Genomic DNA, 24972 nt, shown 5'->3' with positions numbered 1-24972 from the left:
GAACCGCCGTTTGTTAATTTGCGGGTTTCCCCATTGGGGCTAGTTCCCAAGAAGGAAGACGGCAAGTTTCGCCTGATACATCATCTATCCTTCCCAAAAGGGGAGTCGGTAAATGATGGTATTTCCAAGGAGCAAGCCTCGGTAGTGTACGCTTCTTTTGACCAGGCAGTGTCACTAGTTAGAACAGCAGGGAGGCGGGCTCAGTTAGCAAAAGCTGATATCGAGTCTGCTTTCCGGCTTCTGCCGATTCACCCCGAGTGTTTTCATCTGTCGGGGTGCAAGGTAGACAACCAATTCTTTTTTGACATGTGCCTGCCGATGGGTTGCTCTATTTCATGTTATTACTTTGAGCTTTTCAGCTCCTTCCTGGAATGGATGCTCAAGTATGAGACGGGCATCACATCAGTTACACATTTTATTGATGATTTTCTGTTCATCGGAACGGAGACATCGGGCGCGTGCGGGTTTTTGTTACACACGTTCCGGACACTTATGCAACAGGCGGGGGTTCCGTTGTCCGAAGAAAAGACGATTGGCCCGGTGAGCAGGCTGATTTTTCTTGGGATCGAGATCGACACCGAGGAAATGGTATTCAGGTTGCCATTACATAAAATAGCCCACCTGTGACAGACGGTAAAAGAGGTTGCGAGCTGTAAGAAGGCCACGCTGCGCCAGGTCCAGGTCCTGTTGGGTTTGTTAAACTTTGCCTGCAAAATGATACCCATGGGCCGCGTTTTTTCCAGAAGGCTATCACTGGCGACAGTGGGAGTAAAAGAGCCCCACCATTTTGTAAGGATCACGCAAGGAATCCGAGGGGATTTACATATTTGGAGAATTTTTTTGGAATCATTCAATAGGCAAATGGTGTGTCCCAAGGAGGAGTGGTCGGGATCCGATCTCTGCTTGTTCGCTGATGCAGCAGGGTCGGTCGGATTTGGTGTGATTTTCCGGAACCACTGGTGCAGGGAACCCTGGCCAGTATCCCGGATGGAGATAATGGAATAAAAACATCACGCTTTTGGAGTTTTTCCCATTGGTGGCTGCGCTGCAGTTATGGGGTGAAGAGCTCCAGGACCATAAGTTATGTTTTTGGTCCGATAACGTGTCGGTGGTGCAAATTTTTAACAGGCAGTCTTCGGCTTCCCCGCCGGTGTTGGCGCTTCTGAGGCACGTGGTTTTAAGATGTCTGCAACGGATTATGTATTTACGGGCAAAACATGTACTGGGTTATAAAAATCTAGCAGCTGACACACTCTCTCGTTCGCAGATGGAGCGGTTCAGGGAGCGGCACCCGCAGGCGGACGCCGAGGGGGTACGCTGCCCGCCTTTCTTGTGGAATCTGGCAGAGCAGAGCTGCTGAAGCTAGTCGAGGCATCTGTGGCGGTTGGGACGTGGAAAAATTACAACGCGGTTTGGCAGAAGTGGTTGACTTTTGCCGGGGGTTGCATGGCAAGGGGCGATAGGGCCCGCACGGCAACGCTGGACATGTTAGCGTCATTGCGGGAAAAACGGTCGTCGGTTGATGCGGCTAAAAAACACCTGGCGGGTGTAGCGTTTTTATTGAAATTGCATTTTGAAGATGTTACAAAAGATTTCGTTTTTCGTCAGATTGTGCGGGGTTGGAAGAAGGATAAGGTACGGGTGGATGACCGACGCCCGATAACCTATTCGGTGTTGTGCAAGTTGTTAGATTCTTTGGAAACCACCTGTTCGAACGGTTCAGAAACTTTGTTGTTTAGGTCGGCGTTTTTGCTTGCGTTTTTTGCGGCCTTGAGGATTGGAGAGCTTGTTCCCACCAGTAAGTATAAGGCTGGCGGGCTACTTTGAAACGACGTGATTGTGGTCGACGGGTCGTTACGCTTGAGGATAAGAAGGTCGAAGACCGATGTGTACGGCAGAGGTGAGTGGGTGACGATCAGCCGGCTGGGCTCACAGTGGTGCCCAGTCGACACGGTGGTACATTACATGGCCGCCAGGACCTCCGGTGAGCAATTTTTGGTCCATTCTTCGGGACTCCCCCTTACCCATTTTCAATTTTCGGCGGTGTTACAATCGTCTTTACGGTCAGCAGGTTTTGACCCAGCGGATTTTGGGACGCACTCATTTAGAATTGGTGCGGCTACATCGGCGGATGCGGGAGGTATGAATGAAGAAGGTTTGAAAAGACTGGGTAGATGGAAATCCGAAGCATACAAATCTTACGTTAGACCTGACCTGATGGTGGGTGATGTTAGTTAATATTAGCCTCAGCGCTTAATGTTATGTTCGTGCTAGAACGGGTTTTTGCCCTTGTATTTTTCTTTTGTTTTTCTCAGCCGCGGAGCCGTGGAAGGTGTGCATCGTGGGTCACTCCTACGTTTATTGGGCACAAAAGAGGGCAGCGATGCGGCCATTGGGAGTGGACTTAGGCCTAACTGGAACATCCGTAACCTGGCATGGAGTATGGGGGCTACTATGGCCCGACATGTGGAAACTGGTAACGGACATATGCAGGCGTACCCCTCGGCGAGTGGTTTTGGTTGTTCACGCTGGGGGGAACGATCTGGGGAAGATGAAGACGCGTGATCTTTTGATTATTATGAAACAGGACATTTTGCGGTTCCGTGAATGCTTTCAAGGAGTTATAATCGTTTGGTCAGATATAGTAGAGCGAAGACACTGGAGAGGAGCAAGAAATGTGGAGGCAATAGATAGAGTGAGGAGGTTAGTCAATATGAAAATGTCACAGTTCGTTCAGTCCATTGGGGGGGGGGGGGCGGTTCGACACTGGGAGCTAGAAGATAAGGAGAGAGGGGCATTGAGGGAGGATGGGGTCCACCTCAATGATTTGGGGTTGGATACATTTTGATCTGGGACGGTTTACGGACTGATAAAGTTAGCCTTCGTAAAGCATGGATAGGTTTTGATTGCTGAAAGTTATTATTAATGTTGTTGCCATATGTTAGTTAATAAAGCTGTGGCCTACCCCACGTTTTATACAGCAAGAAGTTGTAGACATACTTTTGTTCATTAGGTAAGTGAGCTATTAAGTAAGTTAGCGTCCCCAGTCTTTGCAGTCTTGTGCTTTTGTAGATTGTCAATGTGTGTGAGTGAATATGACATGCATTGCATAACTGCAGCACTGAATGAGTTACTGTCTGGGTTATGTCTGGGAAAGTATCTCTTTGTGTGTCATGTGACCTTGTTCTATGTATGTAGTTGCAAGATGGATGACTGGGGAAGTGATCGTTGGACTTGGTCGTGGCTGGTTCTATCCACCTGTCTGACCTGAGAGGAGTCTGTCTACACACAGAGACCTTCAGTCTGTGTGTGGTGAACATAGAAGAAGCTGAGAGGATAGCGAATGGGTGGTTTGGACCCTTTATTCTTCCCCTCCTGGAAGATTAAGTGAGAGCAAGAATCCGCAACAAGTGTGAGTCCCCACTGTGCAGCGCTGGGTGCCGGTAGAGAGTCGGTGCTTGTGAGACGTGTCCGGGAACAGAGATCCACAGATAACTGGGACTGTGTAATCCACTCTGCCACCCCGTGTTTCCTCCCTGTCACCACATGTTTCCTCCCTGTCACCACGTGTTCTCCTGCGCTGAGCACCCTGCCAGTGGATGTTAATTGTGGACTCTGTTGGATTGTATTCCAAGTCGAATTCCAGTAAATGGCTTCACTGACCGTTCCCGGTTCTGCCTTTAAACTCTAACCCTGCGTGTGGACTTCATTCTGACATCGAGCAGTCACCGCAGAGGACGGAACGGTGGCGCTCCCCGCGACAAAACAACCAAGATAAACCGCACAAGGTTAACCCCCTTTAATAGCCTGCCCTCGGCCCTTTGGATGTGTCCCTGGTTACCCTCCAGGTGGGAGACAGTAGAGCCACCGTGACAAGGCCTAAACTCACCCCTGCCATCTCCTAGCAGGGGCCCGCTCCTTGGACGCTGCACAAGCTATCTCGCTTTCGCCATTGTGAAGGAGCCCAAAGAGATTTCCCAATAGCAGGGAGAGAGAGAGTGGAGCTATACGGGATTAAGCTATAGCACCGCTATCTCTCTGCATGCTCTGGGGATCCCCGAAGGATAGTGGGCGGGGCTAAAGAGCTTCCCACAGGGATTCCCTATAGCAAAGATAAAGGGGTGTGGCTAGAGGGGCGATGCTAGATGGGTGGGACTAGAGGATGGATCCCTCAAGCCCCGGACCTCTCCTCTCTGTTAGTCCCAGTGGGGCTGGAGGAATTTCCAGCTGCATACAGCCGGCATTTAAATCTGCTGCTGCCCAGAAGCACATTTCATATGTCCCACTATAAATTCCTGTTAGTCCCAACGAGGATTAAGGAAAACCTTGGGGCTTCCCCTCATCCCCTCAGGGACTAAAATCGCCCACGATCAGGGGTGTTGCCGAAGAAATGCACTGATGAGAGACAGAGATTTTTATTTCCTCCGGCCCGCACAAAACCTTCACTACAGACATACATTGGGATGTTTAGATATAGGCCGTATGCATACGGGCAGATTTTTGCTGCGGAATCCCCGGCTCGCGACTGCCCACGGGTGCGGCAGCAATGTCCGTCCATAGCATGTAATGTAAAAGTGATTCTTCCACGCACATGAGCAGAAACTACTTGCGATTTCCACTTGTGGAGGAAAAATCTCAGCATGATAGATTTCGGTGCGTTTTCCACACGGACGGCTTTCATTGAAGTCAATGGAAGCCATCCGACCTGCAGCCTGTCCACAATATCATTGATATTGCGGATGGGCCACAGATTCCATGGGAAAAGCCGGGATTTAAAAAAAACTGTACTGCGCGTGTCCGACAGCTCCCCACACAGACCATAGGCAGTACAGGAAGAGAAGACAAAACAGGTACATTGAATGAAAGCTGAGTACTGCTTCTGATTGGCTGAGCGCTCAGGGAATCGGAGGCAGCGCTTTCTGGAGGCAGGGATTTTTCAATCCTCGGCCTCTAGAACAGAGAAGAAGACTGCCGGGGCCGGAGAGAAGAGCCGAACTGCTCTTCTAGGTGCAGCTTGCTATGAATTTCAGGGAGGGGCTTATATTTCAAGCCCTTCCCCGAAAATCATCATCGCAAACCCACTGCTTTCAATGGGGTCGCAGTAGTGCCTGCCCCATTGAAAGAAATAGAATATTATTACAGACTTCTGCCACAGCTGTGGCAGAGAATTCCTTCATCCCCGCAGGGGTAAAGGAATCCCCTTCACAGCTGTGACAACTGTGTCAGAGGAGCGCAATGTTCTCCATATTGTTTTCAATGGGGCTAGCGTTGCTGCTGCTGGCCCCATTGAGAACAATGGGCGATATATCCCATTCTCTTTTGCAATGCGAGATCACAGTGAAAACATCGCAAATGAGAATGAAACCATTGAAGATCATTGGTTTCATTATCATGCGTTTCCACTCACTCTCGCATAACAAAGCTATCGCATAGCGAGTGGGCGTCCACCCTAAGGGTGATATAATGATAGTGAAAGAGTGGGCAGCCCTGTGAGCACCATGTGTGGTCCCTTCAGCCAGCAGACCTGATGGATGGAGCTGGAGAGCTTCTAGACTGGACATCCATAACAGCAGGGTGTGGACTGTGGCCGAGTGATGTCTCACGTTCCACTAGATAAGTGTTGATCAAATGACAAGAGCACAAGAGTTTTTGACATTTTTGTAGTCATATAGCAACAAGGGAAGAGAAACCAGAGAAGAGGAAGGAGAAGAGGAAGAAGATCCTCCTTTACGAATATTAATAGCTTTTATATTTCTAAAGTTTGGTTATGGTTACATTAATTTAGTTTCAGATCATAAGCCTCCGATGCTCCTGGCTTGTAGTCCTGAGCCCGGTCGCTTTGTGTGCCCTCAACCACTGGTCCCAATACCTCCTAACAGTCTAGTCAGACGCTCCTCTCTACTGGTGGTCTGTAGGGGTGTCCTGAGCCTGGTCACCTTGTGTGCCCCCACCCACTGGTCCCAACACCTCCTAACAGTCTAGTCAGATGCTCCTCTCTACTGGTGGTCTGTCGGGTTCCTGAGCCCGGTCACTTTGTGTGCCCTCACACATCTACTGGTCCCACCCAACACCCCCTAACAGTCTGGTCAGACGCTCCTCTCTACTGGTGTTCTGTCGGGAGTCCTGAGCCCAGTCACTTTGTATGCCCCCATCCACTGCTCCCAACACCTCCTAACCGTCTGGTCAGAAGCTCCTCTCTACTGGTGGTCTGTAGGGGCATCCTGGGTCTGCTCAGCTTGTGTGCCCCCATCCACCGGTCCCAACACCTCCTAACAGTCTGGTCAGACACTCCTCTCTTCTGGTGGTCTGTAGGGGCATCCTGGGTCTGCTCAGCTTATGTGCCCCCATCCACCGGTCCCAACACCTCCTAACAGTCTGGTCAGACGCTCCTCTCTACTGGTGGTCTGTATTGGGCATTCTGAGCCTGGTCACCTTGTGTGTCCCCATCCACTTGTTCCAACACATAGTAACATAGTTTGTAAGGCCGAATGAAGACAATGTCCATCTAGTTCAGCCTGTTTATCCTCCTATGTTGTTAATCCACAGTTAGGCAAAAACCCCAAGAGGCAGGAGCCAATTAGCCCTTCTGGGGGAAAAATTCCTTCCCGACTCCCTAATGGCAATCAGACTGTACCCTGGATCAACCCCTAATAGTTCCTACCTGCCTGCATACCCGGATTAACAATTAACCTATGTTTTATATTCTGTAATATCCTTCCCCTCTAACACCACCTAACAGTCTGGTCAGGGGCTCCTATATATATATATATATATATATACACACACACATACATGCTAGCTGATATACCCAACTTCACTCAAGTTAATTTGATACAGGTGTTTACATGTTGTTTGCAGGGAAAGTTTTATGAAGTCAAGGTTATTTTAGTGTAACCGAGGAATAAAGTATGTATTTATATAGAGGAGCGTTAGATTCTCCTCAGGCTGCATGTACCGATGTCCCTCTGTAGAATGTGCCAGCCCTCCCACTCTCCTCATTTAGGACCTAAAGAATGCTTGCTCCAAATTTCACGCTTGTACGACATTGGGAAGTTACATTACATAGGGATGCACTTACTTTTGCAATTAGCATTAAATAATTGAGTTGTGACCCATTTACTTTTCCCATGTAGGACCTAAAGAATGATCTTCCTAAATTTCATATTTGTACGACACCGGGAAGCTAGAGAATTATACTAGGTACATAACATATACACCCGGGTATATGTGTGTGGCTTCTTCATGACTTCTGACTCGTGTGCTTGCTTATGTTACTTCCTGTATGTTATCATATAGATACATATAGCTGCCATTTACAGAAAGTTATTGCTATAACCTGATTGGGTATTTCTGTACACTTACTGATGTCGTGTAACAGCGGTTCTTGGTGTATCTGTGCATTACCATTCATAGTTAGTTCTCAGGAAGAGATCTTCATTAACTACAGCGGGCTTTCTTGAAATCTTCGTCTGCCCAACTTTATAACATGTAGCCCCAGTAAAAATTATTCCTGATCCCCTTTGGCTTCAATGATAAAAGACAGCCGCTCCCCCCATGTCTTCCTACATTTACTGTTTCTATCCCAGGTGAAGTCACTGGTAAAACTCATTTATGTCCCCAGTCTCCCACCCAGAGAGGGTTCTAGATTTCCTCGTCCCATACAGGGACTGTGTCTGTTGTGGGAGGGACAGTATTCATAGCCCCGGCAGAGTTACACTAGCATTGGCGAAGCTTTCATCAATTACAAACATGTGACCAACATTTCTAACTGGGAAACGACAGTTCCCAGAAACACCCGCATCACATCCTGCTGCCAACATCTGCCATCTCCATGCATTTAGCAATACTCTGCCTGTGCACTGAAAGGGTTACTTGGAGCAGGTAGTCAGTATCCAGACAGTGTGCGGAGGAGAGGCAGTTCTGTAAAGCTTATCTCCTCCAGGCCTGATAAAACCCATGTAACTGGACCTTCGCATATGAAAGGGTCAAAGTGGTTGTACCAAGATTACAAGTCATTCCCTACACACAGGATTGGGGATAACTTGCTGATTGGTAGGGGTCTCACTGCTGTGACCCACGCCGGTCTCAAGGACAGGGGTCCCATGTCCTCCATCCTCCTCACTGCAGGGGTGCAGAGACCCCCTACAATGAGGTGGAGAGTGAAGGAAGAACGGGTTGCACAAGCGCTCCATTTACTTTCAATGGGACGGCAGAGATACCCGAGAAGCACTCGCTTCAGCCCCATTGAAATGAATGGAACTCTGAGTACACATGCTTGGCCAGCGCTCCCTTCAGGCTCGCATCACTGCAGGGGGAGAAGTGACCTGGACAAGGGAGTCCCTTCCGTACATCAGATGCGTGGGGAGTCCCGCACATGACACACGTGGGGAGTTCCGTACATCAGACGTGTGGGGAGTCCCGCACATGACACACTTGGGGGATCCTGCACATCAGACGCATGGAGAGTCCTGCACATGACACACCTGGGGAATCTGTGTGCTGTGCAATGCGAGTCTTGCTCTCGGCCAGGTAAATATGACCTAGCGGTTTGAGGAACTTACATGACAACCCTTGTGGTGGCCATATTTATGGCCAATGTTGCCCTGAATACCAGAAAAATGACGTCTAGATGAGGATTTTACTATTTGTCCGGTTCCCTAGAGCACCCTTGGTGCCGTACAATAATTGGTGGTTTCCTCAGCCCTGTCCAATCGGTGCCGACAGAAGGAAGAGGTGCGGCGCGTGCTTCACATTTCTCTATTGAAGTCTATGAGAGTGACGAGAGAGGAGGGGTGAGCTGGCTGTAACGCCCATAGACCTGGTGAAGGGATGAGGGAACCCCCAACAGGGGAAGTGCCAGGGGTGGTCCCCACAGCCCCTCCTTATCCATAGCACATCGTCCCACCTTGGATTCATTCTCACCTTCTAGAGTGTTCCGGAAGCAGCATTTTGCTTTACTGTTGTATGGGGAATTGTCGTAGACGTCCCACTTCAGAACATCCTCAACATCTTGGTAGCTGGGCAGGCTGCTGTCAGACGTTCTGCCGGGGGTCCGGTGCAGATTGTCGGGGTATCCAGATGTATCCGCTGACTTGCAGTAAGTGCTGGAGAGCTCGCTGTCACTGCAGATCGCCTGGGAAACAGGGGACAAAACTCAGAATGGCGCGGAGAGACCCCTAACAATACACTCATGCCCCCCTCCTGAGAGCAGACCCTGCAGAGTGCTGGAGTGGTCCACGCCTCCCGCTCCGGCCGCCCTTCGCCTCTTGTCACATGGTGCAGTTTTTTCTCCTGATGCTCATTTGCTAATCTTCGCAAACCACAACATGTTTTCTGTAACTTTGTGAAAATCACTGAAAAGTAGCAACTTTGTGTCGTCACGGTGACATGACTAAAGGTCCTGCTCCTCTGGGGAGGATAACGATAATGGAAGAGTGTCTCATCTGCAGTTTGGAAATACAGTATTATGGGGTCTCGTCTGCTTGGGGACTTTAGAAATTAAATGGGGGGTTTAAATTCACCTGATGAGTGGGGAGAAATGTTTGCTTGAACCCGATCACCGAGATGGCTGGAATACGGGCTAAAAAATCAGTTTTGAGGCTTCTATACTTTGTTGATGCTGGATATATTATATAGGGTGACAAGATTTTCCCAGGGTCATAGAAGGACAAAGGGGTGTGGCCAGCGGCGGGGCTTATCACAATGTATGATTTTACCTTATTATTATTATACCATTAGTACAGATTTTAACTAAAAATCAGCCGTGTCCCCGCAGCTGATGTCATACTGTGCGGCGCTCCCCCTCACCTCCTCCGAAGGCTTCCCGCTGTCAGCGCTCCCAGCTTCTGGTTCCCAGCCGCCTGTAATGGCCTCCCCTGACCAGGCTGAAGGGAGCCGGAAGCCAGGAAGCCCTGACAGCAGGAAGCCTACAGAGGAGGTGAGGGGGAGCGCCGCATAGTATGACATCAGCTGCGGATGTGCAGATTTTGGCTGGTTTTCTTCGATGCAGAATTTGCTGTGGAATTTTCTGCTCCGGACATTCTGCAGCATTTCCTTCATGTGTAGACATCCCCTAAGTCAGCTTGAGGTACTGTGCCACATGTAGTGTGGCCTCAGTAGTATTAGTGACCCCCTATATCGTCTCTAGTAGTAATAGTGACCCCCACTGTAACCCCAGTAGTAATAGTGACCCCCACAGTAACCCCAGTAGTAATAGTGACCCCCAGTAGTAATAGTGACCGACCACAGTAGCCCTAGCAATAACAGTGACCCCCCAGAGAAGTCCCAGCATATAATAGTGACCCCTCACAGTATCCCCAGGAATATTAATGACACCCCACAGTATCCCTAGTAATAATAGTGACCCCCCACCGAAGCCCTAGAAATAATAGTGACCCCCTCACAGAAGCCCCAGCATTAATAGTGACCACCACAGTAACCCCAGTAGTAATAGTGACCCCCAGTAGTAATAGTGACCCCCCACAGTAGCCCTAGCAATAACAGTGACCCCCCAGAGAAGTCCCAGCAATAATAGTGACCCCTCGGAGTATCCCCAGGAATATTAATGACCCCCCACAGTATCCCTAGCAATAATAGTGACCCCCCACAGTATCCCTAGCAATAATAGTGACCCCCCACAGAACCCCCAGCATTAATAGTGACACCCCCCCCCCAGTAATCACAGTAGTAATAATAGTGTCCCCTAAAACCCATATACTTACTTGTTCCTGGTGTTCACAGCACCTGTGTTCCTCTCAGCACTGCCATCGGAAGTTTGTGCGCCCGCAGCAGTGCCTCATTTCCTCTCGTCTCTTGTGGAACCAAAGACGAAGATCCTGGATGCACACACTGCCGTCAGTGTGTGCACCCGGCCCGCGGCGCTGCAGAGTGATTACCGGCTGGGGAGCTGCGGCACTGCGGCTGGTTATCACTATAATGGTGACTCGACATCCCAAAAGTGGGACAAATGGCTGTCCCACTGGGGTCCCGGTGGAAAGTGGGACATAGGGTCCCAAAGTGGGACGTCCGGTCACCTTATAATACATGTATATTTATATTACCTTATCTAACTCTGTGAACCCATGTTCTGCATTACCCCCAGTACCCCACTGTATCCCCCCATCCCATACACTCTAGTACAACAAACACCTGTACACAGATAGCACCTTGATGTATACACCCTATTTATATACAAGATGGCCGGACCATTTTACAGAACAAGCACTGCTGCCACCTGTGTCCCCATTTCCTGTGTCCAAATTTCCTCATAGACTATAAGCTTTTGTGCCCCCTAGTTCCTCCCCATAGACTGTAAGCTCTTGTGCCCCCAATACCTCCCCATAGACTGTAAGCTCTTGTGCCCCCCCTATTTCCTCCGTATAGACTGTAAGCTCCTGTGCCCCCTATTCCCTCCCCATAGACTGTAAGCTCTTGTGCCCCCTATTCCCTCCACATAGACTGTAAGCTCTTGTGTCCCCCCTAGTTCCTCCCCATAGACTGTAAGCTCTTGTGTCCCCTCTATTTCCTCCGTATAGACTGTAAGCTCCTGTGCCCCCTATTCCCTCCCCATAGACTGTAAGCTCTTGTGCCCCCTATTTCCTCCTCATAGACTGTAAGCTCTTGTGCCCCCTATTTCCTCCTCATAGACTGTAAGCTCTTGTGCCCCCTATTTCCTCCCCATAGACTGTAAGCTCTTGTGTCCCCCTATTTCCTCCTCATAGACTGTAAGCTCTTGTGCCCCCTATTTCCTCCTCATAGACTGTAAGCTCTTGTGTCCCCCTATTCCCTCCTCATAGACTGTAAGCTCTTGTGTCCCCCTAGTTCCCCATAGACTGTAAGCTCTTGTGTCCCCTTAGTTCCTCCTCATAGACTGTAAGCTCTTGTGTCCCCTTAGTTCCTCCTCATAGACTGTAAGCTCTTGTGTCCCCTAGTTCCCCATAGACTGTAAGCTCTTGTGTCCCCCTAGTTCCTCCTCATAGACTGTAAGCTCTTGTGTCCCCCTAGTTCCTCATAGACTGTAAGCTCTTGTGTCCCCCTAGTTCCTCCCCATAGACTGTAAGCTCTTGTGTCCCCCTAGTTCCTCATAGACTGTAAGCTCTTGTGTCCCCCTAGTTCCCTATAGACTGTAAGCTCTTGTGTCCCCCTAGTTCCCCATAGACTGTAAGCTCGTGTCCCCCTATTTCCTCCTCATAGACTGTAAGCTCTTGTGTCCCCCTAGTTCCTCATAGACTGTAAGCTCTTGTGATGGGACCCTTCCCCTATTATCAGTTTAGTACAGTATGTTGATGTTCCCTTGGAGTAGTACCGAGCTGCGGTCTATGTTGGCGCTATATACTGAGCACCACTGAGAGCCTCATCTTTCCCTCTATGGACTCTCACCGCTCCGTTTTGCCCTCCCAGCTCATACTTTTGCCTGACTGCATCTTGTTTTTTACACTTTTGTTTACACTTGGGGACTAGAGTTGAGCGAGCGTACTGGTCCGAGCTTGATACTCGTTCGAGTATTAGCGTGTTCGAGATGCTCGTTACTCGTAACAAGTACCACGCGATGTTCGGGTTACTTTCACTTTCATCTCTGAGATGTTAGCGCGCTTTTCTGGCCAATAGAAAGACAGGGAAAGCATTACAACTTCCCCCTGCGACGTTCAAGCCCTATACCACCCCCCTGCAGTGAGTGGCTGGCGAGATCAGGTGTCACCCGAGTATATAAATCGGCCCCTCCCGCGGCTCGCCACAGATGCATTCTGACAGAGATCAGGGACAGTGCTGCTGATGCTGCTGCTGCTATAGGGAGAGTGTTAGGAGTTAGTGTAGGCTTCAAGAACCCCAACGGTCCTTCTTAGGGCCACATCTAACCGTGTGCAGTAGTGTGGAGGTTGCTTTTTGCAGTGTTGCACTTTTTTTTTTTTTGTATATCGGCCGTGCAGAGCATTGCGCCCTGCAGTAATTATACATAGTCCAGGGCCAGTAGTGGTGAGGCAGGGACAGAAGACATATTGATTGAATATAGGCAGTGGGCCTTTCCAAAAACATTTGGAAAAAAAAATCTATTTGGGCTGCCTGTGACCGTCCTCAGTGTACTGGGTCTGTGCTGGGGGTAGTTGTCCTCCTAATTCATACGCAGCCAGCTAAGTGTTACAGCAGGCTTGCGCAAAATTATTTCCTGGCTCTGCTGTGCGTTCGGTAAGCGAAGTCAGCCTCCAACCACAGGCCAGTAAGCGGCACATTTAATTAAAGCGTTCTGTTTCTGCATTACTGGTAATACACCATTCTGAGGGGTAGGGGTAGGCCTAGAGGACGTGGACGCGGGTAAGGACGCAGAGGCACAAGTCAGGGTGTGGGCACAGGCCGAGCCAGTGCGGTGGCCAGGGGTAGAGGCAGGGCCAGACCGAATAATCCACCAACTGTTTCCCAAAGCGCACCCTCGCGCCATGCCACCCTGCAGAGGCCAAGGTGCTCTACGGTGTGGCAGTTTTTCACAGAGACGCCTGACGACGGACGGACAGTGGTGTGCAACCTTTGTTGCGCCAAGATCAGCTGGGGAGGCACCACCACCAGCATGCGCAGGCATATGATGGCCAAGCACCCCACAAGGTGGGACGCCTCCGATTTGCACCGCTGCCTCTCCCCCTGTGCCCCAACCTGCCACTGAGATCCAACCCCCCTCTGAGGACACAGGCAGTACCGTCTCCTGGCCTGCACCCACACCCTCACCTCCGCTGTCCTCGGCCCCATCCAGCAATGTCTCTCAGCGCAGCGTCCAGACGCCGCTAGCGCCACTGTTTGAGCGCAAATACGCCGCCACGCGCCCGCACGCTCAAGCATTAAACGTGCACATTGCCAAATTGATCAGCCTAGAGATGCTGCCGTATAGGCTTGTGGAAACGGAGGCTTTCAAAAGCATGATGGCGGCGGCGGCCCTGCGCTACTCGGTTCCCAGTCGCCACTACTTTTCCCGGTGTGCCGTCCCAGCCCTGCACGACCACATCTCCCACAACATTGTACGCGCCCTCACCAACGCGGTTACTGCCAAGGTCCACTTAACAACGGACACGTGGACAAGCACAGGCGGGCAGGGCCACTATATCTCCCTGACGGCACATTGGGTGAATTTAGTGGAGGCTGGGACAGAGTCAGAGCCTGGGACCGCTCACGTCCTACCCACCCCCCAGAATTGCGGGCCCCAGCTCGGTGCTGGTATCTGCGGCGATGTATGCTTCCTCCACTAAACCACCCTCCTCCTCCTCCTCCTCCAACGCAACCTCTGTCTCGCAATCAAGATGTGTCAGCAGCAGCACGTCGCCAGCAGTCGGTGTCGCGCGGTGTGGCAGCACAGCGGTGGGTAAGCGTCAGCAGGCCGTGCTGAAACTACTCAGCTTAGGAGATAAGAGGCACACGGCCCACGAACTGCTGCAGGGTCTGACAGAGCAGACCGACCGCTGGCTTGCGCCGCTGAGCCTCCAACCGGGCATGGTCGTGTGTGACAACGGCCGTAACCTGGTGGCAGCTCTGCAGGTCGGCAGCCTCACGCACGTGCCATGCGTGGCCCACGTCTTTAATTTGGTGGTTCAGCGCTTTCTGAAAAGCTACCCACGCTTGTCAGACCTGCTCGTAAAGGCGCGCCGGCTCTGTGCACATTTCCGCAAGTCCCACACGGACGCTGCCACTCTGCGCACCCTGTAACATCGGTTTCATCTGCCAGTGCACCGACTGCTGTGCGACGTGCCCACATGGTGGAACTCTACGCTCCATATGTTGGCCAGACTCTATGAGCAGTGTAGAGCTATAGTGGAATACCAACTCCAACATGGGCGGCGTAGTGGGTGTCAGCCTCCTCAGTTCTTTACAGAAGAGTGGGCCTGGTTGGCAGCCATCTGCCAGGTCCTTGGAAACTTTGAGGAGTCTACCCAGATGGTGAGCGGGGATGCTGCAATCATTAGCGTCACCATTCCTCTGCTATGCATCTTCAGAAGTTCCCTGCAAACCATAAAGGCAGACGCTTTGCACTCGGAAACGGAGGCGTGGGAAGACAGTATGTCGCTGGATAGTCAGAGCACCCTCATGTCGATATCTCAGCGCGTTGAGGAGGAGGAGGAGGGGGAGGAGCATGAGGAGGAGGGGGAAGAGACAGCTTGGCCCACTGCTGAGGGTACCCATGCTGCTTGCCTGTCATCCTTTCAGCGTGTATGGCCGGAGGAGGAGGAGGAGGATCCTGAAAGTGATCTTCCTAGTGAGGACAGCTATGTGTTGCATACAGGTACCCTGGCCCACATGGCTGACTTCATGTTAGGATGCCTTTCTCGTGACCCTCGCGTTACACGCATTCTGGCCACTACGGATTACTGGGTGTACACACTGCTCGACCCACGGTATAAGGAGAACCTTTCCACTCTCATTCCCGAAGAGGAAAGGGGTTCGAGAGTGATGCTATACCACAGGACCCTGGCGGACAAACTGATGGTAAAATTCCCATCCGACAGCGCTAGTGGCAGAAGGCGCAGTACCGAGGGCCAGGTAGCAGGGGAGGCGCGGAGATCAGGCAGCATGTACAGCACAGGCAGGGGAACACTCTCCAAGGCCTTTGCCAGCTTTATGGCTGCCCAGCAAGACTGTGTCACCGCTCCCCAGTCAAGGCTGAGTTGGCGGGAGCACTGTAAAAGGATGGTGAGGGAGTACGTAGCCGATCGCACGACCGTCCTCCGTGACGCCTCTGCCCCCTACAACTACTGGGTGTCGAAGCTGGACACGTGGCCTGAACTCGCGCTGTATGCCCTGGAGGTGCTTGCTTGTCCTGCGGCTAGCGTCTTGTCAGAGAGGGTGTTTAGTGCGGCTGGGGGAATCATCACAGATAAGCGTACCCACCTGTCAACCGACAGTGCCGACAGGCTTACACTCATCAAGATGAACAAAGCCTGGATTTCCCCAGACTTCTCTTCTCCACCAGCGGACAGCAGCGATACCTAAACAATACGTAGGCTGCACCCGCGGATGGAAGCATCGTTCTCTATCACCATCCAAAACGGGGACATTTTTGCTTCATCAATCTGTGTCTAATATTCCTCCTCCTCCTCCTGCTCCTCCTCCTGAAACCTCACGTAATCACGCTGAACGGGCAATTTTTCTTAGGCCCACAAGGCTCACTCATATAATTTTTGTAAACAATTTTTAGATGTTTCAATTCTCATTAAAGCGTTCAAACTTTCACCTCAACCAATTTTTATTTTAACTGGGCTGCCTCCTGGCCTAGTTACCAATTAAGCCACATTAACCAAAGCGATTAATGGGTTTCACCTGCCCTTTTGGTTGGGCATGGGCAATTTTTCTGAGGTACATTAGTACTGTTGGTACACCAATTTTTTGGGGCCCTCGCCTACAGTGTAATCCAATTAATTTTTAGCCCACCTGCATTAAAGCTGACGTTACATCAGCTGTGCTGGGCACTGCAATGGGATATATTTATGTACCGCCGGTGGGTTCCAGGGAGCCACCCATGCTGTCGGTCCACACGGAGTTGTAAATGCATCTGTTTCCACTTCTAAAGAACCCCAGTCTGACTGGGGCATGCAGTGTGGGCCGAAGCCCACCTGCATTAAACATGACATTACCTCAGCTGTGATGGGCAATGCAATGGGATATATTTATGTACCGCCGGTGGCTTCCTGGCACCCACCCATGCTGTCGGTCCACAGGGACTTCACAATAGGGAGTTGTACCTGCCTGTGTCTATGAATTAAAAAGCCTGGTCAGGTTGGGGCATGCAGTGTGGGCCGAAGCCCACCTGCAGTTAATCTGACGTTAGCTCTGCTGTCCAGGGCACTGCAATGGGATACATTTATGTACAGCCGGTGGGTTCCAGGGAGCCACCCATGCTGTGGGTGCACACGGAATTCCCATTGCGGAGTTGTACCTGCCTGTGACTATTTATAATAAAACGCGGTCTGACTGGGGCATGCAGACACCTTGACAGAATGAATAGTGTGTGGCACATAGGTTCCCCATTGCTATGCCCACGTGTGCAGCTCCTGATGGCGGTGGCACAGGATTATATTTCTCATTGCTTCTGTACAGCATTGTGGGCTATCGCCCCGCCCCTTTTAAAGAGGGTCGCTGCCTAGCCGTGCCAACCCTCTGCAGTGTGTGCCTGATTTTCCTCTTGCAGACGCACTTATAAATAGACATGAGTGTGACGTGGCATGAGGGCAGCTGAAGGCTGCGCAGGGACAGTTTGGTGTGCGCTGTGGACACTGGGTCGTGCGGGGGAGGGGGGGTTGGGCAGCATGTAACCCAGGAGAAGTGGCAGCGGAGTGTCATGCAGGCGGTGATTGTGCTTTGTTGGAGGTAGTGTGGTGCTTAGCTAAGGTATGCATTGCTAATGAGGGCTTTTCAGAAGTAAAAATTGTTGGGAGGGGGGGGGGCCCACTCTTGCGGCTATTGTGGCTTAATAGTGGGACCTGTGAACTTGAGATGCAGCCCAACATGTAGCCCCTCGCCTGCCCTATCTGTTGCTGTGTCGTTCCCATCACTTTCTTGAATTGCCCAGATTTTCACAAATGGAAACCTTAGCGAGCATCGGCGAAATACAAAAATGCTCGGGTCGCCCATTGACTTCAATGGGGTTCGTTACTCGAAACGAACCCTCAAGCATCGCGATAATTTCGTCCCGAGTAACGAGCACCCGAGCATTTTGGTGCTCGCTCATCTCTATTGGGGACACATCACACAACTGCCCCCATTGGAACCTCTCGTCGGCCCCTTAGTCATGGCACTCACCTCCCAGGATGAGAAGCAGGAGTTTTCCAGAATGTTCCCTTCCCAGTCGCTTCTGCCGAGTAGCTCGTCGCAGCAGACTGAGCAGTTCTCCTCTTGTCTCCAGTCATAATACGGAAGGGCGAAGTCTTCATTACCGGACATCTTCTGCATCTCTCTCTCCAGGAAGAGGAGCAGCCTGCGGTGCCAGGTGGGAAATGCCGGTCCCTTGTGGGCAAAGTTGCTGAAGGATGTATAAGAGCAGTTCACATAAATGGGCTTCGTGGCGTAATGGTGCATCCAGACGAACAAGTCATAAATGGAGACGTTCCTGAACTGGTAGGACACGGGGTCGTGGCGGTCGCTGCTCACCAGGATGACGTAGTCCTTGCTGGTGGTGGTTTTCGACAGAGTCAGATATCTGAGGAACCTTTGCCTTTCAGTATCATTGAGCGATCGGATCTCTCTTCTAACCACTAGCTTCTTCTGATCGCACTTTTCCCCGCCGTGGCCGTATTTGCATTCTCCGCAGTTAAAGCCGGTGTAATTGCCTTTGCATCTACAATAGTACTGGTAATGACGAGTGGGCCAGTACAAGCGGTCATCAAGGCAATGACTGTCCTCATGAGGAATCTGTGAGCCTTGGTCGTACGATGACCTGTCCATAATGGAGCATTCTCCGCGCCCGACATGTTCACCGCAGGGGCTTCCATTCCATGGCGGGCAGCAGATTTTACTACTTACTGCCAAGTGAGTGCTGCAATAGCGGGGGAACTGGCCGTCCACTGCAGAGAAGCCAAAAGCAAGAAACCAGATGACAAGAGACGCCAGAACAGCTCTGATGGAGACGATGTGCAGGTCCGTAATGAAGGCTCCAGGAATGGAGGAAATCTGCACAAAAAAGATGAGAAAAGGCAGCTGTCAATGGAAGGTCTGAAACCCTACTGTGGCACAAACAGAGGTGCAGCAGCAATCTCTGGCCAGCATGGCCACTGCAGGAGCTCGGGAACACTATAAAAGGGCATCGCATCGTACCGCCACAATGGCTACTTATGAATTGCCTCTTTGTAAAGCCAGCATGCTACATTACCCTACGGCTTTACTGCTCTTCTGTAGCGAGGTGGTCTATGGGGGTCAGTTGTCAGGAACATTTCATGTAGGATCTGCAGGCTCCCAGTCACACACACATGGACGTCAGTACTTGGCATGCAGTTTCATCTCAGGCAGATATGTAAATAATGAGAGTTGTGGTGTGATTAGATAAATGGTCTTGTCACTGGAGGCCTTAAAAGTGGTTCCCCCTTGGCTTATAATAGACTCTCGGAGGCTCCTTGTGTGCAGTGACCTCTTCTTCCGCTTGTAGAGCTTGTTGACCACTAGATGCCTCTACGTCGCAGAGAAGAGATTTAACCCCGTTACCACAACCTGAGAGGAGCGCATTATTGGGATGGGAGAAGCTGGATGGTCGTATCAATGAATTTTTCCCCACTGGGCTATTCTGACCAGACTGTTCGGCAGTGCTGGGACCAGTGGATGGGGGCAAACATGGTGGCCTGGCTCAGGATGCCCCCTGCAGACCACCAGTAGAGAGGAGGGTCTGACCAGACTGTTAAGAGGTGTTGGGACCAGTGGATGGGGACACACAAAGCAACCGTGCTCAGGACACTCCCTACACACCACCAGTAGAGGGGAGTGTCTGACCAGACTGTTAGGAGGTGGTGGGACCAGTGGATGAGGGCACACAAGGTGACCGTGCTCAGGACGCCCCCTGCAGACCACTAGTAGAGAGGAGCATCTGACCAGACTGTTAGGAGGTATTGGAACCATTGAATGGGGGCACACAAGGTGACCTGGGCTCAAGACACTCCCTACAGACTACCAGTAGAGAGCACTGTCTGACAAGACTTTTAGGAGGTGTTCTGACCAGTTGATATGTAAGGGCACACAAGGTGACCGGGCTCAGGACAACGCCTACAGACTACCAGTAGAGAGGAGCGTCTGACCAGACTGTTAGGAGGTGTTGGGACCAGTGGATGGGAGCACACAAGGTGACCGGACTCAGGACACCCCTATAGACCACAAGTAGAGAGGAGCATCTGACCAGACTGTTAGAAGGTGTTGGGACCAGTGGATGTGTGAGGGCATGCAAGGTGACCGGGCTCAGGACCCCCTACAGATCACCAGTAGAGAGGAGCGTCTGACCAGACTGCTAGGAGGTGTTGAGACCTGTTGATATGTGAGGGTACACAAGGTGACTGGGTTCAGGATGCCCTCGACAGATCACCAGTAGAGAGGAGCATCTAACCAGACTGCTAGGAGGTGTTGGGACCAGTTGATATGTGAGGGCACACAAGGTGACTGGGCTCAGGATGCCCTCGACAGACCACCAGTAGAGAGGATCGTCCAACAAGCACCAGCAGCTCCAAGTGTTCCATTGTCTGACATCCAGAAACAGGGGGCGCCATCAATAAACCCCTGTGTCTGACGGGACCATTTCCAGGCACTTGGCTGAAGGATATTTGGTCTTGCGGCCCCCATTACATGTACGGCCTTTGACATCCACCATCAATTCCATTTGCAGTGATGTCATGAACGATGAAACTGGACACTACGGAGGGGAACTGGGTTGTCTTCAGCGATTAATTCAGGTTTAGTTTGGGTTCTGATGATGGCCGTTTTCATGTCTAGAGACCTTGGGGTGAGCAACTCAATCCTACTCCTGCTGGTGTGATAGTCTAGGGGGCCATCACATATTACAGCCAGTCACCCCTAGTAGTGGTACGAGAGTGTTATGGCACTCAGCCCCCCGAGTGCCAGGTGGGGTGCCCTGAACTTCCCGCACCCCACTGTCCCTGCCTACTTGCCTCGGCCCTGGCTAACCCCAGGCGGGCAACTGGGCGGCGGTCCCTGTACTGGCTAGGGACCTGGCGACTACCACGATGGAACTAACTAACGGGGGACAGAGTGCCGACAGAAGAGGCAGGTGTAACAGACCAACAAAACTACTAGGTAAATCAAGGCTGGAGGTGGAGCTCACAGGCAAACGAAAGGATACTGACAAGCAACTAGGGCAGACTGAAACAGACCTGACTAGAGGCTAGCAGAACCAATAACTGGCAGTGAGCTCAGGTCACTGCCAGATTTTTAACTTCAAGCCTCCGCCCGGGGGCGGAGAGTAGGAGGAGCCGACTCTCCCACTGTGCATAAGGAAGGTGGGGGAGAGCGGGCGGCACCCTACGGGCGGACACGCCCACGCCGCCGCACGCTGGCTGCCCCACGCCACCGGGAGAGCCCCGACTGCAGAGCTCCGGGGCGCCGGAGCCGACATCGGAGCGGTGCGCGCCGGCTGCAGGAGCCAGCGCCACCCTGCATGGTAACATTACCCCCCTCTCACCGAAGGGACAAAAGGTTTCAATAAAGACTTATGGAACACCCTGTGTACCCTCCATGTAGTTGGCAAATCCAGTTCGTAGGCGAGCGGGTTTACCACCCGTGTGATGACAAACGGACCCACGTAACGTGGCGCTAGCTTCAAGGATGGGACCCTCAATTTGAGATTTCTAGAAGACAGGTATACCTTCTGTCCCACCCTGTACGGTTCAGATACAGACAGACTTTTCCCACTACGCAACTGCATACGAGTCCCCGTTGCTTCCAAGTTTTTCTGTACCTCTTCCCATACTCCCCAAAGCCTATCTGTGGCGACATCAGCTGCAGGACAGACCGAAGGAGTAGGTATTGCTGTAAGAAAACGAGGATGCTGACCGTATACACAAAAAATGGAGATACCCCAGTGGAAGAACAAGGGCGGTTGTTTTGTGCAAACTCTGCCAATGGCAGGAACTCTGCCCACTGATGAGCCTTTTTGCTAGCAAATAACCATAAATATTGCACTAAATCCTGGTTCTTCCGCTCAGTCTGACCATTAGTTTGCGGGTGGAATGCTGACGAAAAGGAAAGCGACGTTCCCAGGTTTCTACAGAAGGCACGCCAAAACTGCGACACAAACTGAGCCCCGCGATCAGATACAATGTTCTCGGGAATCCCATGTGGATGAATGATTTCTGTTACAAAAATCTTGGCAAATTCTTTTGCCGAAGGTAGCTTCTTTAACGCCACAAAATGTGCCATCTTTGAGAACCGGTCGACCACCACTAAGATAGTAGTGCACAGCTGGGATTCTGGTAGATCAGTGATAAAGTCTACCGATAACTGCGACCATGGACTGGAAGGAACCGGTAGCGGTCTCAGGGGACCCTCCGGAGGACGCCGTCGACTCTTGTTGCAGGCACAGACCGAGCATCCCCTAACAAAGTTGCGGATCTCCTGAGCCATGCCTGGCCACCAGAAGTGTCTGGAACAAAGATCCAGGGTCCCCTGAAACCCTGGATGCCCTGCGAGAACCGACGAGTGAGATTCGTCCATGACTCGAAGATGTAAGGTCTCTGGCACAAACCATCTGCCCTCCGGCACCCCCGAAGGAGCGTCCTGCTGGGCATTCTGTAGTTGGGGAACGAAGTTAGACTCTACAGCTGCCACCACCATGCCAGGTGCCAAGATATTCTCGGGAGACATAGTCTCACTTTCCGGCACCCCGAAACTCCGTGATAGGGCGTCCGCCTTCACGTTCTTCTCCCCTGGGATATATGTCACAACGAAATTAAAACGGGCGAAGAATAACGCCCACCTGGCTTGACGAGCTGTGAGTCTTTTAGCATTGGCGAGATATACCAGATTCTTATGATCAGTATACACGGTAATTGGGTGTCTAGCACCCTCAAGATGGTGTCGCCACTCTTCCAAAGCCCATTTGATAGCCAGTAATTCACAGTTACCTACGTCGTAGTTGCGTTCTGCTGAATTAAACTTCCGCGAGAAGAACGCGCATGGGCTATACCCAGACCTCCCACTGACCTCCTGCGACAATACTGCTCCTGTCCCCACCTCAGACGCATCTACCTCAATGAAAAAAGGTAGTCGTGCGTCCGGCTGTATTAGCACCGGGGCAGTCGTAAATGCCCTCTTTAGCTGACTAAAGGCCTCAAGGGCTGCCGGCGACCATTTTACCAAGTCGGCCCCCTTCTTATTCAGGTCGGTCAGGGGTTGAGCAATAACAGAGTAGTTTCTAATGAATTTGCGGTAAAAATTTGCAAAACCTAAAAACCGCTGGAGAGCCTTAAGGTTGTCTGGTCTGACCCAATGGGAGATTGCAGCTACTTTATCAGACTCCATCTGAATCTCCGTGGGTGAAATCACATAACCAAAGAAAGAAACTTTTTTAGAACCAAAAGTACATTTCTCTGACTTGACAAAAAGTTGGTACTCGCGCAAACGGGTCAGGACCAACCTCAGGTGCTGCACATGTGTATCCCAGTCAGGAAAATACACCAGAATGTCGTCAAGATAGATGACCATAAATACCCCCAGGAAGTCGTGAAAGACCACGTTCATAAACCCCTGAAACACAGCGAGAGCGTTACAAAGTCCGAAAGGCATGACCAGACATTCAAAGTGTCCTAACGGGGTGTTGAACGCCGTTTTCCATTCATCTCCCTCTCTAATCCGAATAAAATTGTAAGCCCCCCGCAAGTCCAGTTTGGAGAACCAGTGGGCCCCTACCACCTGATTCAACAAGTCAGGAATTAGGGGCAAGGAGCACTGGTTCTTCACTGTTATTTTATTCAAGGCCCGATAATCCACACAAGGCCTTAGTGTCCCGTCCTTCTTCTTTACAAAGAAGAGACCTGCCCCAGCAGGGGACCTGGACGGCCGGATATGTCGGTTGGCCAGAGCCTCCGAGATATAGGACTTGAGGGCTTCATGCTCACGGCCTGACAAATTGAAAATGGCTCCCTTAGGGATGGGACGGTCGGGAATCAGATCAATACCACAGTCCCACTCCCTATGAGGAGGCAGAGCCTTAGACAGTTCTCTGGAGAATACATCCTGAAAGTCTGACAAATACTCTGGAATGAGCACAGTATCTGCGGGGCACATGGCTATGGTAGACAGGTGATTATGACAGGATGATCCCCAATGAGTCAATTCCCGGGTGGACCAATCAAATTGGGGATTGTGCAGTGCCAACCAGGGCATACCAAGCACCACATCCACCGACATTTTTTCCATAACCAGGAAAGACAGTTCTTCCGAGTGGAGAACCCCCACCGTGAACTGTAATCCTGGGGTCCTCCATCGTACCAGGCCTGTAGAGAGAGGGGTAGCATCGATACTGGTAAAATGAATTGGCGTCTCCAGCGCCACAAATTCTGCCATCAAAGGTTTAACGAAACTCATGCTTATCAGGTTAGCGGCTGCTCCGGAATCAATAAACACCTTCCCGGGTCGGGAAACATTCCGGAATCTAACCTGACAAGGTACCAACAGTTTAGGTAGTACCTGAAGTCCTAGGCGATCCTCCCTGCAATCGCCTAGGACTCGGAGTTTTCCGCCGGTTTGGACTGTGAGCGCTGAAGCCTCAGGGGGAAGGTGATCACCCGATGTCCAGCTTTCCCGCAGTGGAAGCAGAGATGATGCACCAAACGAATCCGGCGTCGCTCTTTGGGGTCCAGCGGGTCCACCTCCATTGGCTCAGGAACAGCGACAGGTACGGAAGAAGAGGGAACAGGACAAATGACCTCCCTGACCCTACGGGCCTGTCTATCCTGCTTCCTAGACCTGAGCCTCCTATCTGCCTTCACCGCTAGCTCCATGGCCTCCCTTAAGGACCCGGGAACGGGATGGGAAATCAACAGGTCTTTTACCGCATCCGAGAGGCCCTGCAAAAAGACGTCCTTCCTGCTATCGTTTCATGCAGTATCCCCTGCATAGCGTCTGAAGTTGGAGCAATAATCCTCCACACAGAGCGACCCCTGGTGCAACGCCAGCAACCGTGAAACCGCCAACCCCGCCCGGTCCGGCTCGTCGAAGATACCCCCGAGTTCCTGAAAAAACGAGTCCACGGACTGCAGGCAGGAGGAACCCTCGGGGATGGAAAAGGCCCATGTCTGGGCAGAGCCCCGCAGCAGGGACATTATCAGCCCGACCCTCTGAACCTCCGACCCGGAAGAATGGAGACGCATCCGAAAAGACAGGCGACACGCTTGTCGGAAAACAAAAAACTTGTTCCTCTCCCCAGAAAATACCTCGGGAAGAGGGCACTTGGGTTCTGGGCTGGTTGAGGCGTCCGGCCCCTGCGACACTTCCCGCTGCTCCTGGGCCGCCATG

At 51.5% G+C, this 24972-nt stretch overlaps 1 protein-coding gene across 1 annotated transcript in view; it reads right to left on the bottom strand.

Annotated features, from left to right (window-relative positions):
• LOC136627215 (tyrosinase-like) overlaps positions 1 to 24042 on the bottom strand; it is a 49393-nt gene extending 25351 nt beyond the window's left edge. The window contains exons 1-5 of the mRNA XM_066602144.1: positions 23947 to 24042; positions 23040 to 23202; positions 21817 to 22382; positions 17770 to 18636; positions 8923 to 9133 (exon numbers count right to left, since the gene is read on the bottom strand). Of these exons, the coding sequence (XP_066458241.1) occupies positions 8923 to 9133; positions 17770 to 18636; positions 21817 to 22382; positions 23040 to 23202; positions 23947 to 24042 (1903 nt within the window). The remainder of the gene's footprint in view (positions 1 to 8922; positions 9134 to 17769; positions 18637 to 21816; positions 22383 to 23039; positions 23203 to 23946) is intronic.
• Between the last annotated feature and the right edge of the window lie 930 nt (positions 24043 to 24972).

This window comes from Eleutherodactylus coqui, chromosome 5 (assembly GCF_035609145.1).
Source record: "Eleutherodactylus coqui strain aEleCoq1 chromosome 5, aEleCoq1.hap1, whole genome shotgun sequence".
NCBI lineage: Eukaryota > Metazoa > Chordata > Amphibia > Anura > Eleutherodactylidae > Eleutherodactylus > Eleutherodactylus coqui.
Note: the sequence above shows the minus strand (reverse complement) of the source record. Positions and strands in the feature narration are given on the sequence as shown.